Raw genomic sequence first — 14,075 nt, 5'->3', positions numbered from 1 at the left:
TATGAAGTAAGATTAATTCATTTGCTCAAAATGTGGTTTTTCTATCTTTAAGCAGCAATGTCCTCTAATGGTCTTTGTCTTCATGCAGATATTTATTCTGCAAACTTCAAGCCTACCTGAATCTGATCAATGGATTCCTTCTGAGGTCGTTGCTCTCCAGCGTGAGAAGGCTGGTACATGGGCTGGGATGATGTGTATCCCTCACTAGTTGAAGAAACCAAAGGTACCTAGAAGAGAAAGGGTAGCAATTTTCTTTGAAACCACTTCAGATTGGCCAAATGGAGTAGAAAAAAAAACGAGTGCTCTCCACAATGGAGAATGTAAAGAAACACCTTTCTTATCAAGGAGCAGAATGGGGGGGGGGGGGGGGGGGGCGGCGGCAAATGAGCACAAGACACCTAAAAAACTTCTGAGAATCTCTCAGGGGCTGAAGCCCCCCAGGAGTGGGAGTTCTTCAAGGACTTTCTGTCAGTATTACTAGGGTTGAGTTCAGTGCTTAATAGGGGCTAATGTTTAGGCTAAGCCCTAGTTTTACAATTTGAAAAACGAAGATTTGAATACTTAATAAATAAAAGTACAGGCATAACTCACACATGTGTTTCTATGTGCATGTGCAAGTGTCTTGTGTGTATGTGTAAAGAAGTTCTTTAGTTGTCGATTAACTACAATTTGGGCAAATTAAAGGGTCTCCCAACTCCAAAGTATGAGTGTTCTCAGTCACAGACACCTCTGTGAGAGCCTAGGACAGCTAACCTGGAAAATAAGAGGGGCTAGGCTAGGCTAGGTAAAAGATGACTTCCAAGGTATCTGATAGCTCTAATTCTATAACCCCAGGATCATAATTTTTTTTTTGGGGGGGGGATCAAGATAATTACCCTCACCTGTGTAGCTTCTGGCTGTACAGGAACTGGATTAGGTTGAGCCAGTCTAGATTCGGTGTGAACTGAAATTTTGACAAAAGAACTCATTGTCGATATGTTGTCATTTCTCAACAATTTTAAATAGCTACATTTCATCTCTTTCATAGAAGGCTCAAGTAGTTCAAATATCAACTCTGACATGGGCTAGGTAACCTTTCATAATTCACTTAGCCTCTAAGTTTCTCAGGCAACTAATAATAATAACTAATGATATTAATGGGTAACATTTCTATAGCAACATAATGTTTTCAAAGAGTTTCACAAATATTATTTTATTTGACTCTAACAGCAATCCTTAACAGTTTATGCTATCATCATTTACTGATGTAAAAATCCAGGTTGAGAGGGGCTGTGTCTATGTTTGTGGGTCTATCTCTCTTGCCCTCCCTCTCATATATCCCAAGGCCTGTGGCCTTCACTCACCTGGAGGGCAGACAAGCTGAGGCATGTCCATATTCTGGGACGGATTCATGGGCTGTGCAGACACAATGGCAGGATCAAGCGTCTGACTTTCAAAGTCCAGCATGGAATCCTACAGCAAGATACACCCAAATGAAAAGAACAACAGTGATGAGCAGTGGAGGTCCTAAGGACTTCACAGCTTGGGAAGGAGGATTGACAAGACCTAATCGGGCCATTACCAGACTAAGGGACAGACCTGCATAAGTCAGTGCAGTTTCCATGCCAATTTCTGATTTAAAAAAAAAAAAAAAAAATCACAGCTCCAGACCTAAAAATCACATCTAAAACAAGAGAAATCATCATCCCATTGTAATCTGTGGATTCACATGATGTACAAGTAAGATCCAGAAATCATATTTTCAGGAATGGAAGGTAGAGATATTGAAAAAAGGAGAAGGGCTTTTGGGGGAATTTCACAAATCTATGAAATCATAGATTAATAACAAATAGCAATTAACCCTAATTTAAAACAATTTGCATCCGTTCACTCACCTGTATGAAATTGTACGGCCCCTGCATTTGTGCCATGAGGTCTTGCACTCGTTGTCTTCTCACCAGAGGGTCAGCCTGAGCCACTGGTGCCAAAGTGTGAGCCTCTGGCCCAGAGGGGGAGGGGGCCTGTGGCTGCTGCTGCAGTGAGTTGACCACCTTAGGGAAAAGGGATCATTATACAGCTAACCATAAAAAGAAGTCAGAAAGTGTTCAACAAGTCAGCTCTCTCAATCTCCAGGTTTTAAAGGAGAGATTGTTCAGATGTCATGTTAACATCAAGGATATCTCCAGAAAATCAAGACCCACTGACAGCTTCTTCTCTCCAGACGGGGCCTGGAAGCCTTCTTCTACCCTCGCAGATACCAAGGAGACGAGGTTTAGTTAAGACCCTTCTAGCTCCTTTTGGTCGAGCATCCCTCTGATCTCTCTCAGTTTCCTTTGTACAACATTAAATTGCTAACATGCTGCTTGGGTACTTCCTTTGTGGGAGACCCTTAGTATTCTTTTGCAGCTCATGAAGTTCTAGGACTCAGAACCAGAAAACTACCAGAAGAGAATTCTAAGGAAGAAGGTGTGCCTTTATTTCACCTAGAAGAGCATGAAGAATGTCACTCATTTTCACAAAGCTGATCCAGAATACATCCCTATTCAGTTCAGGACCCAGAATCGTTGTTTAGTCAATGTCTGTCCAAGAAACCTATTGAACTACATCTCCAACTATGTATCCTAATTTGGAAGACAGACAAACTTCATCCCTTGTTTTTTCTATGCTCCTGGAGGACATCAGATACTACTGAGACTCCCTCCAAAACTATAGCAAACATTTTGGGTGAACACAAACTTCATTTTGTGTTTTACTTAATAGCAGAGTGCTATCTAATTCACAAGGCAGAAGTTACTACTATCTTCCATGTATTACATGGCATAAGGAATATTTTTATAAGTATACATTATTATTCAGCTATTTTGATGTTGTTTGTACTTCATTCTCAAAGAGGACCATGGCAGTGATGCCATGACAAGCACATGAATTGGATTTGAGTGAAGGAGGGCTATGCTAAGTCACCAGCTTCACTTTCTCTTCTAGAGCCATCTGGTTCCAGTGGCCAGATATGGATCAGGAGATGGCCCTGGGATGTGAGGCAATCAGGATTAAGTGACCTGTCCAAGGTCATACTGCTTATGAGTATCAAGTGTCTGAGGCTAAATTTGAACTCCCATCTTCCTAACTCCAAGGTCAGTGCCCTATCCACTGCCACCTAGCACCCTGGTTCAGTTATTTTATATTCCATCTAAATAACTTCCTTGCAAAGCTTGATATGTGTGCTTAAATTACCTTGATCGAATTATTACCTGCTTATCTGTCCTTTCCTTATAGGTAAAATATTTAATACCCATAATTAGTTATCCTGAGCGCTGACAAAACTTACGCAGAAAATAGAATCTAGACCACTATTAGATATGAATGCCTAAAATTATGATTGGATCTTTTACACTGATTACTCTCCTAACATGGGAAAAGTACCATCTTTATGCAAACATGAAAAATGTACAACATATGTGCAGAAAGTTCTATATCAAGTTCTTTAGGGTTCCATCACAATCCGTGAAGCTAACATGTTTGAACAGCAATGAGAACTCCTAAAACACTGGTTTCTTTATTGCCAACACTTTACTTTTCAATCAATAAGCACATTTTTTAAGCATTGCTAGGCTACTCTCTACAGTTTATCACAGACAAAAAGATTTACAAAATAAAGAAATAGACCCAACCAAATATTTAGCAGAAGGTAGTCTAGTTGAGAAGGTGGAGGGAAGTCAGAGAGATACAAGACCAGAAGAGGCAAGTTATCCATGTTGGGATGAGAAAGCCTGTATTCTGTCTCAGCATCCACACTACCTCAAAGCTCCTAGCACAAACAAGTCTCATTCTGTCCACTTGGAAAGAAAGGATCTGAACTGAAGAGATCACAGAGGCAAGGAGGAAAAAGCTCTGTGGCAATGAGAGGTCTAAGCTCTTTGTCTAAAAGGGTCTTTATAAAGGCTGACAGCATAGTCAGCTAAGTCTTTAAGAGCAGAAAATGTGACTTGAGTCATTTCAGGGGCTTCTGAAAAGTTACCACAGTCTCAAGGCTTTTCTTTGTTTCCTGACAATGCCAAAAAAGTCTCATACCTACCATTTCCAGTCATTTCTTCTTTAACCTCTGGCTATTTGGCTTCCATCCTCACTAACCTACTCTACAACACACTGATAGAAGGGTAAGGGGGAGGAATGAAGGTTTGGGGGGGGGGGGGGAGACAACCAAACACGACAATCATTCATTACATAAAAGGAAAATAATAGGTCAAAAGAATCCAGTAAAAGTCCATTAACACTACAAGATGATTTCCTATTTCCCAATCTGAATGATCTGAAGACAAAAAGAGCTGGCCTAGTCTCTACAAAAAGCAGAGATCCTCCCACCCACACCATTCTTCTTTTAAACTTAAGAGATCTTGGTGTGCCTTGTTTCAAACAGATGGTTTTGGAAGTTGTAAAGGATCCTTTTGAGGGTGCTTTAGATGGAATGGATGAAGGGGAAATGGAGGGTCACGTTACTTGGTAAAAAAACAATTCAAGTAATTCTGCACACAGGATTGACCTAGAAAGATGTATTTGCTGGAAACAAAATTTTTCTAAATTGCTACCCTGGATGAGAGACATGGAAGCATTTTATCATCTCCATCTCTCTTCATAATGGCATCAATTAAAAATGGAATCTTCACTGTGTCAATAATTTGTTGCCAGTCCTCTATTAATACTGTTATAATAATTCTAAATAATTTGGAGACTCGTCATCCCCATGAAATTCAACACCTCACCTGAAACCTCAGGGTTGCCCCTTCCTTTTCTTTTAAGTATAATTTTTTACAAGCCCAGTTTAAGATAACTCAGAATTACTGGGCAAAATTAAATATCCATCAATGAGGATTAAACAGCCATCAAACTTACAAATCAATTTCCAACACAGACATTTTCTTACCTCAACTGTTTCAACTGTCCATTCATCTACCTGTTCCTTTTCACTGTTGCTGAACTGAGTCTCTGCCATAAACTGTCTATTTACATACTGGGGAAAAAAAAGGCATGTTGAGCATTTTTTTAAAGAAGAAAAGTCGCAAACAACATTCAAATAAAAACCATACCTCTGTTGATTCAACTTCATTTTGTTCAGCATATTCTTCTGCTGGCTCAACTTCTGTAAGAAAAAAAAGAAATAATATTTTAAGAAAATATTTTATTTCAAGTTAAAATCTTAATTGTATAATCATTGCAACCAATACCACTGTCCCATAATTACACTCAAAAACTTTTTTTTAGCAACAAAGAACAATAACAAGTTGAGAAAAGAAGGTGACATGGTTAGACCACTGTTTGAATAAACTGAAAGCCCAATGGGACAGAATGATCTGGCAGCTCCTGACCCCAAAATTGATCATAAGCTGCAAATTATTTGCAAAACAAGGAAGGCTATGAGTCCTCCCATTACAGACCTTATTTCTGGCACAACACTCCACAAAGGACAAAAACTTTGAGCTTGCTCAAGAGGAGTGACCATTAAGAAGTTTCAAGTATGTATGTTTTGTCTGTCCCCAACAATATGCTAGCTTATCGTCTTCAAATACTTGAAGGACTGCAAGATAAATGATTTGGTCTTAGCCCAAGAAGACAGACCAAGAACAATGGGTAGGCTGATGAAGAACAATTTTTGCCTCAGTATAAGGAAAAGCTTCTCATTAATTTCAATAATACAAAATTGGACTTGCCTAAAAAAGTAATGAACTGAGCATGTTAAGAAGTTAGAGAGGATACCTTTCAAGAAAAAGGACTGGAATTATTTTCCTTCTAATTTTATGCAAAATCTTAATTTCATGTAAAAATCCTTGCAACACGACTCTGGTAAGAATCATATTTCTAAGAGATATATATGAAGAATTAGTAAAACTTATTTAACCTTGTGTAACTCTTTATTTCACTTCCCATTCTTTTTTTTAGGTTTGTTTGTTTTTTTTGCAAGGCAAACGGGGTTAAGTGGCTTGCCCAAGGCCACACAGCTAGGGAATTATTAAATGTTTGAGACTGGATTTGAACCCAGATACTCCTGACTCCAGGGCCAGTGCTCTATCCACTGTGCCACCTATCCGCCCCCGCTTCCAATTCTTGAGGAGCTAATTACTTTTAATATTAACAAATTTCAATGGTTTGGACCAATGACATACAGAATAATAATGGTTATTTTCAATATTATGATTATGCTTGCACTGTAGTAAGGTGATGGTATTTACCTATCCTAGCACTATATTCCTCGAGACAGATTGGCAACAATGAGACTCTTGTGCTTTGAAAATTGGTCCAAGCCTTCTGAGAAGCAATTTAGAATTACACTTTTAAAAAGTTATAATATTTTATACCCCTAGTTTTATTTATTTATACACACACACACACATTTATTTCAACAAGATCAAAGATAAGGGTTTCATATGAACTAAAATATTTTTAACAGCACTTTATTGGGGAAGGAAAAAATGAAACAAAAATACAAAGAACTGGGAATGGCTCTGATACATTAATAAAGGAATGATGTGCCAGAAGAAATTAGAAATATGAATAATGGAATATAGGAAAATTTATATAAGCAGCTGACTCAAGAGTAAAATAAGCAAAACCAAGAAATATGTACAGTGATAACATACACATGAAAGAGAAAGAATAAAAAATGAGTGCTATATATTTAGAATGACCAAGTTGCAGCTAAAGAGACAAAAGAGTATGACAAAATCCTACTCAAAATAGGATTATGCAATGCTTATTATTGAAAAGCAGTGGAATGAAAACATTTCTTGGAAAGGGGCATTCATATCAGTGACACAGGAGAAAGGATAAAGAGCAGAGATTAGTTTAGATCTCTTTTTTCCCCTAAAGCTAAGAAAGAGAAAGGTTAAACTATGAAAAAAACAAACCAAAAAAAAGTAAATTTCTAGAGCCTGGATTAAGATAAAGTAAAGGGGGGGGGGGAGAATTAACCTTAATATAATCAAAACAATCATCTCTTTGAGTACAACTGAGAAACCTGTCTTGAGGTTCCACTCTGATTAGTGACCTTCCCCAACCCTATCTTGCAGTTCTATACAGATCCTGTCTTTCTCTATTAGAATGGAAGCTCCTGGAGAACAGGACAGTCATATTTGTATCCTAGCACTCAGCAGGGCCAAATACATGGTAATACATTAGGAACTCTTTTAACTTAACTTAAAAGGCAGTAAATTTATATGTGTTTAAAAGGCCCTTTTCAGCAAGGCAGCTAGGTGGTGCAATGGATAGAGCATTGGCCCTGGAGTCTGGAGGACCCGAGTTCAAATGTGACCTCAGACACTAGCTGTGTGATCTTGGACAAAGTCACTAAAACCCCATTGCCTTACAAAAACAAATAAAAAGACCCTTTTTAAAAAATGAAAAGCATCACAGAAATGCAAGTATGTAAATATAAACAAATAGCATCCAGACATAAACTCTCAACGAGACTACATGGACTCCTGTGCACTTACCAACTTCTGCTGCCTGGTCTTCCCCTGTTGGAAGAGCAGCTGTCTCTTCTTCCTCACATAAGCCATTCTGGTGGTTGTGGGTGCTATCAAAGTAACTGGTCTGAAAAATGCGTTCGACCAATTCCTTTAGGACTTTGTCTAAGAGAGACACAAAGCAAGAATAAATTCCAATTAAATCCTATCATTTCAAAAAGTACTTTTGACGTTTTTGTGAAAGTCTATCTTAATATTAATTGTTAGCATCTTACCTGATGTCTTCAGGTTTATAAAACATTTTATATACATTTTAATTTGACTGTCACAGTAGCCAGGTAAGGGAAATACTGCAGGTATCATTTCCAATGAGGTTCAGAACTGACATGTCCAAGGGTTCAAAAGCTAGCAATATCCCAAGTCTCATCTGGTTTCCAATTCTGCTGTCAGTTTTCTTCCCTTTTTTGCTTATTTTAGATCAAATTTAATTAGCACTTAACTTTTACTTCTGAGGGCAATTAAATTATTTGTGAAAGATGAATAGCAAGTAAAATCCCAAGGTAGGCTGCTTATTATTATCTAACCATTACTAAAATGGTCCAGTAGGTGTACTCCTATAGCATGCATCAAACTATATTTACCACCTAACTGTAGTCTTCTCAAAAGATAATTGTCAGATGTTACAATGCTTATCACAATCTTGGTTTCATATAAAGTCATTTTTAGAAGAGATTTCAATATACAAGAATCAATCTCAAAAGACAAATTTTAATGAATACTAGAGAACCACACATTATTTTATAGCTAAATCTCAATGAATTGACTAATGGTTCAAAATTGTGTCACACTGCAAAGTTCTCTGTATCATTATTCTATTTTAACATAAAAAAGTCCATTAGGGAGATGTTACAAAAAATAGTACCAACATTTACTAGATTAAAAAAATTGATATATATATAAAAATAGAGAGAGAGAGATAGATAGATATAGATGAAGTGATCGCCTAAGATGATACAACTACTGAGGGTCAGGAAGATATGAATTCTAGGCCTTCTAAGTCCTAAGTTCTACTATTGTATCATGCTTTGCAAGTAAATCATGATGAGATAAAATAAGATAATTTACTCTAACATAGTACATATTTATTGGGTTGGCAAGAAAATGCCAGACACTATACAAAATTTACAAAGTACAATCTTGACTTGAAACTTTCAAGCCAGGATAAAAAACACCTTATTTTAGACAGTGAAGAAACTGAAATAAAGGAGTTCAGGAAAGTCAAAGGTAATTGGCAGTGTTTTTAAACAGTTTTTTAATGCAGACATCAGCTAGGATGTTTTGAAAATGTAATTTATTGCATAGTTAATGAACAATGCTTTCCTATATGTTCGTGTGATTTAGCAGCCTCCAAAGACTAACTCAGGCTACTACCTTCCCCTGACTTTTCTTGTACTCCATACAGTATTATTTCCTACACAAATAGCATAAAACACCCTCACTTGTGTTTGATTACATGGTCTACTTACAGGCTATTTCTATTTGTTAAATATAATAAAAGACTAAGCAGCACCTACAACAGACTCATGACTCCAAAACAGCACAGGAACAAATGTACAGAAGGAGGGCTGGACCAGTGCCCTTGACAGTCACAAGCCTGCATTTAGTTGTTCTTCACTTAACTTTCAGCTATGCCAATCAATGTACCCTTAGTACACATGTCAACTAATTTCAGAGGAAGAATGTGTTCATGAGTTTCTTAGATTTATTTGCACCTGGAGAATTCTCCTTCTGTACAACAAACAAACTCCTACTGCTGAAGCCAGAGCTACTTACAGGTTGTTCCACAAACTGGTTTTTCCTTTCCTTCCAACAAGTCCCAGAGATGAATAGATGCTTGTTCATACTGTTCATTCAGCCTTTGAGGGGGCAAAAAAACGGTGAGGGAGTATTGCTTAATTTAGTGTCTTTTAATAAATCCAAAATAATGCCTCTTAAAATTTTTCCCAAATGCTATCAACAGCATACCTCATGCTCATGTCCCGTTCAGGTTGGACTAGCTTATAGAAGTCATCCAGAACAGACATTTCATTTTCACTTAGAATGGGCACACCATTGACACCTTGCTTCAGATCACTGCGGACATCATCATCACCTAACTTGTCCAAAACAAACTGCAGTTCAAGGACAGTCTTCAAACGCTTTTGTTCTGCTTCTTCTCGCATGAGCTGTTCTCTCCGGGCTGTCTTTTTTATCGTTTTCTGAATCTACCAAAGGAAAACATTTTAAATAATCAATAGTAATATCCCTCACATTAAATTTTTACAGCAAAGTTTAAATCATTAAGTTGTCCTAAAATACATGCAAGATATGTCTAACTTGTGGAACTCAAAATCTTACAACAAATGAATGCTGAAAACTATCTTTATGTGCAATTGAAAAGAAAGAAATTTTTTTAAAAAGGTCAATGTACTATGATGTTAAAAAAATAAGATTTCAGGTCTTAGGTCTCAAGATCACTGAATCATTCTCAACTGCCTTTAACATCAGAAAGATCAGAAGCATCAACTACCACAAAAATGTCAAAATTCTATTATTTTCACCTAGAAATAAAAATTTTCATCCTATTTCTATTTTCTTTGCTTATAGACTTAAAAAAAAAACACCACTGTGTCTCCTTGAGTATTTAGAAGTCATTTCTGAAGCAGTTACTACCTCCACTTTACAGATAAAGAACTAGAGGCTCAAAGATTTAGATCATCTGCTTATGGTCACATAATTAAAATGTTTGAATCAGGATTTGAAGTCAGGTTTCCTTACCAAATCTAATATTCTTTTCTCTACACCAGTGATGGCAGACTCAAAAAAAAAAAAAGGATGACCTCAGGTTTGGCCTTGAGTTCTGACACTTATGCTCTATACCACATTACCTAAAACCCCAGAAGGACATTTCTATGATAAAACAGTGGCAATAGTGCCAAGAGATGAATGACTGTAGAAACTTGAGGAACAGATTAATTAATAAGGTCTCTCTGGAAATGGTACTACTTATAATATGTAAAGTAACCTGTAAATCAGAGTAGAATTTTACTCATTTTTAACACCTTTGAGACTAACCTTCAAAATCCTATTTCAATCCTCATCATGGCACAAAAGTGGCCAGGGGTTCCAAGAACGCTGCCAGAACTGGCAAGTCCTACACCAAGTTGGGAAAGTTTTAAATTATGGGCAAAATGAAAGACTGAGTTGTCAGCTGTCCTGCCTATCTTCACTTAGAGAACCTTCATTATTTTCATTCAAGTTGGATGCAGGCGGTAAACTTTTTAGCAACAATTCTCAAAGATCAACTACATGTAATCTGTGCTGGTAGACCAAATTATACTGACATTTAAAAGGATGCCCTTTTTTTAGGGCTTTTTTTTTTTTAGGTTTTTGCAAGGCAAATGGGGTTAAGTGGCTTGCCCAAGGCCACACAGCTAGGTAATTATTAAGTGTCTGAGACCGGATTTGAACCCAGGTACTCCTGACTCCAGGGCCGGTGCTTTATCCACTGCCGCCACCTAGCCGCCCCTTAGGGCTTTTTTTTTTTGGAGGATGCTTATTTTTGAACTGCAGATGTAGATGTACCCTTTGGAATTTATTGAAAATTTTTTTCTTATTTCACTGATATCTATATTATAGAATTTTAGAGGCAGAAGAGAATTTAAAGACTATCTACCGTAGCATCTTTAAATTTATTCTTCTCATTACCTCAAGAATTAATTTACCTGTCAAAAGCCAGGACTAGAATGTGGACAATCATTTTTGTTTTAATCCCTAATGCTTGATGTAAAAGCATACAAGTACTGCCAGCAGTCATCCATGATCTACTTACATCTTGGCTCAGGGCCATGAAACTTCGCTGCAGCTCTTTTGCAAACTCCAAGTTATTTGTGACTTCCTGGTACTTAGACACTGCATCCTAAAAAGACAAGAGTTCATCTTTATTGAAAAATATAGAACTTTAGTAACTATTTTATTAATTATAATAGCAAAAATATTATCTTTAAACAAAAGGAAGATTTTTACCAGTTGATCTTGATTAAGTCTTTCCCCCTTGTTCATTCGATCCTGGTAATCATCGAGCTTGCCCTAGATTAAAAAAAGAAGAAGTTTAGGTTCAATATTTCAGGACAAAGTCAAATTTAGAACAAAACTAGTGTATTAAATTTCCATTCTGATTCATATAATTAATATTTGTACCAGGTTTAATTCTAACTGTGTATTTGGTCAAATCAATAAAACAAAGTTTCCCACTAAATTTATGAGATTACTCCAAAAGGACACAAATAGCATCTATCACATGATGGCACACCTAAATTTATCTTTGCTTTGATTAATTTTTGATTAACTTTTATTAAATCTTAAAAGGAGCTATTTAAAGTATAAAAGCCTAGAAAATATAATTCCTAAACGACAAGACAATGAAACAAGTTACCAGCCCCTAAAACAATGAACAATCCATAAGAAATGCCCCTGCTTAAATCAGTCAAAGCATCCAGCAAGAGGAAACAGGATTAGGCAATAAGTTCCACAAGAACACTTAAAAGTACTATAAATAACTGGATCATTGAGCAAGTTCTGAAACTTTCTGGCGTGGTTTGGGTCTAATACAGTAACAATATCTTCTTATAAAACAAAGAACTGGATGACCCAAAAGGAGCTTCTTGTATGATAATTAGCTCAGAATGTTGCTAAATTCAAATACAGTAGTGATTGGGGGAAAAGGGTAATAAAAATAACACTAATAAGCTGCTACAGAAACTTAAAAATAGTTATATTTAATGTGTGAATGGCTGCAAATGTGTTTTTTACTGTGCTTTAAAAGTACTTATTTTTACATTAACTTGCAGAGGTAAAAAAATGAAAGTGCAAAATTCTATGTCATAAACAATAGAGAAAAGGGTTAGTGGACTGATTGTTCCATACAGAGACAACATATGTGAAAGGAATTAAAGAAAAGATAACTGGGTAGATATCCTTATGCTTGATTTCACAGAGATGGGATTTGAACCAAATTTGAAGAAATGGAAAAATGAAACTAACACAAATATATATATATTTATTCTAATCTGTATAATACTTAATTGACCTTTTCTGGGACGCAAAGAATGGAGACCTATGTGCCTCAAGTCATTCTCAGGAGACACAGTATTCCGTCCTTCCAGTCTAACCTCACTTCTTCAGTGGCCCACAAAGAACAGTCATTTCTGGTTTTAGGTTCCCCCATCTCCCACCTATGAGAATAAGAAATCTATATGTATTCTTAATTTAAAGGTTGACATTTTTAAATTCATCATTCCACAGTAAGAGTATTTCCATTTAGGAACAATAACCAAATAAATGAAGGAAAAATACTGAAATTCAAAATCGCAAGGTTGTTACAGTTATCAATTCTGAGCTAGGTACAAATTGATCACATTCCCATAACACTTATTCAAAAATATTCCCAGAAAAAAATGAGTAACAAAAACAAATGTAAAGCATCTTGACCACAGTCCCAAATTTTATCTTGAACTCTACTCAAATACTTTTCCCATCTGTAAAGCTCAGAAAACACCTCTCCAAATCTTATTATTCCCAGACCTTACTAGCATTGTTTATATCTCTTCAACATTTATTTTTTCTTATGAAAATTACTAGCATCAGAGAATTGACAGCTGAACATTTCTTTTTTTAAAAATTGGGTTTCAAACTGTCTCCCTTCCTCAGTCTCTCCCCAATCAAACAATTATACCCATCATATAAAAATGCAGCCATGCAAAAGATTATGTTGAAAAACAAAACAAAATAAAAAAAAATACATTTCTATCTTCACTCAAGAGTTCATCAGTTCTTTCTCTGGAGGTAGTCAAGATAGTATTCAGTTATCCTGGTAGAGCACGTGACTACAATACAGTTCTATATTCCTATTATACACTGTAAACAAAAAAGGGTCCAGGTCTTATCTCAGCTCTTCCTACCAGGACAGTATTCTGCATTTAAGAGGCCTATACACCAAGCACAGATATAATGCTACATTTAAGAATGTACTATGTTAACAAATTCAAAGTGAAATTTTATAATTGGAAAAAGCAAAGGCAGCTCATTCTCACCACCTCTGAAAATTGTCTTTGCTTTCTCAGTCATCTCAGTCATGTCTGACTCTTCATGGTTTTTTTGGCAAAGATACTGGTGTAATTTACACTTTCCTTCTCTAGCTCATTTTAGAGATGAGGAAATTGAGGCAAATAGGCTGGATTTAAAGTCAGGAAGATGGGTTTTCCTAATTTCAAGACTGGAATCCTTTGCAATGTGCTACCTTCTACAAGAAGCTCTTCCCAGGGCATCTAGGTAGCACAGTGGATAGAGCAGCAACCCTGGAGTCAGAAGTACCTGGGTCCTGTTCTCAGACACTTAATAATTACCTAGCTGTGTGGCCTTGGGCAAGCCACTTAATGCCATTTGCCTTGCAAAAACCTAAAAACCTTAAAAAACCCCAATTCTCCTTAATCTTAAGTGCCTTCCCCAATGTTTCTGATCCCTACATAGCTGTTTCCATGTTATGTTTCTCATTTCCATGAGTTCCTGGAGAACAGTATTTGTTTTTCTTCTTCTTCCCAGCAC

General features: G+C 36.6%; 1 protein-coding gene across 3 annotated transcripts in view; it reads right to left on the bottom strand.

Moving 5' to 3' along the window:
- Positions 1-14,075, bottom strand: part of CAPRIN1 (cell cycle associated protein 1) — a 38,596-nt gene that overhangs the window by 12,523 nt on the left and 11,998 nt on the right. For 2 of the 3 annotated variants that reach the window (XM_074230454.1, XM_074230453.1), the window contains exons 3-13: positions 11,499-11,561; positions 11,305-11,391; positions 9,459-9,697; positions 9,267-9,349; positions 7,461-7,598; positions 5,061-5,113; positions 4,898-4,984; positions 1,875-2,030; positions 1,344-1,452; positions 882-943; positions 117-227 (exon numbers count right to left, since the gene is read on the bottom strand). In XM_074230454.1, the coding sequence (XP_074086555.1) occupies positions 117-227; positions 882-943; positions 1,344-1,452; positions 1,875-2,030; positions 4,898-4,984; positions 5,061-5,113; positions 7,461-7,598; positions 9,267-9,349; positions 9,459-9,697; positions 11,305-11,391; positions 11,499-11,561 (1,188 nt within the window). The remainder of the gene's footprint in view (positions 1-116; positions 228-881; positions 944-1,343; positions 1,453-1,874; positions 2,031-4,897; positions 4,985-5,060; positions 5,114-7,460; positions 7,599-9,266; positions 9,350-9,458; positions 9,698-11,304; positions 11,392-11,498; positions 11,562-14,075) is intronic. The other variant, XM_074230455.1, reaches the window with a different exon arrangement.

The sequence above is a fragment of the Macrotis lagotis genome, chromosome 3 (genome assembly GCF_037893015.1).
Source record: "Macrotis lagotis isolate mMagLag1 chromosome 3, bilby.v1.9.chrom.fasta, whole genome shotgun sequence".
Classification (NCBI taxonomy): Eukaryota; Metazoa; Chordata; class Mammalia; order Peramelemorphia; family Peramelidae; genus Macrotis; species Macrotis lagotis.
Note: the sequence above shows the minus strand (reverse complement) of the source record. Positions and strands in the feature narration are given on the sequence as shown.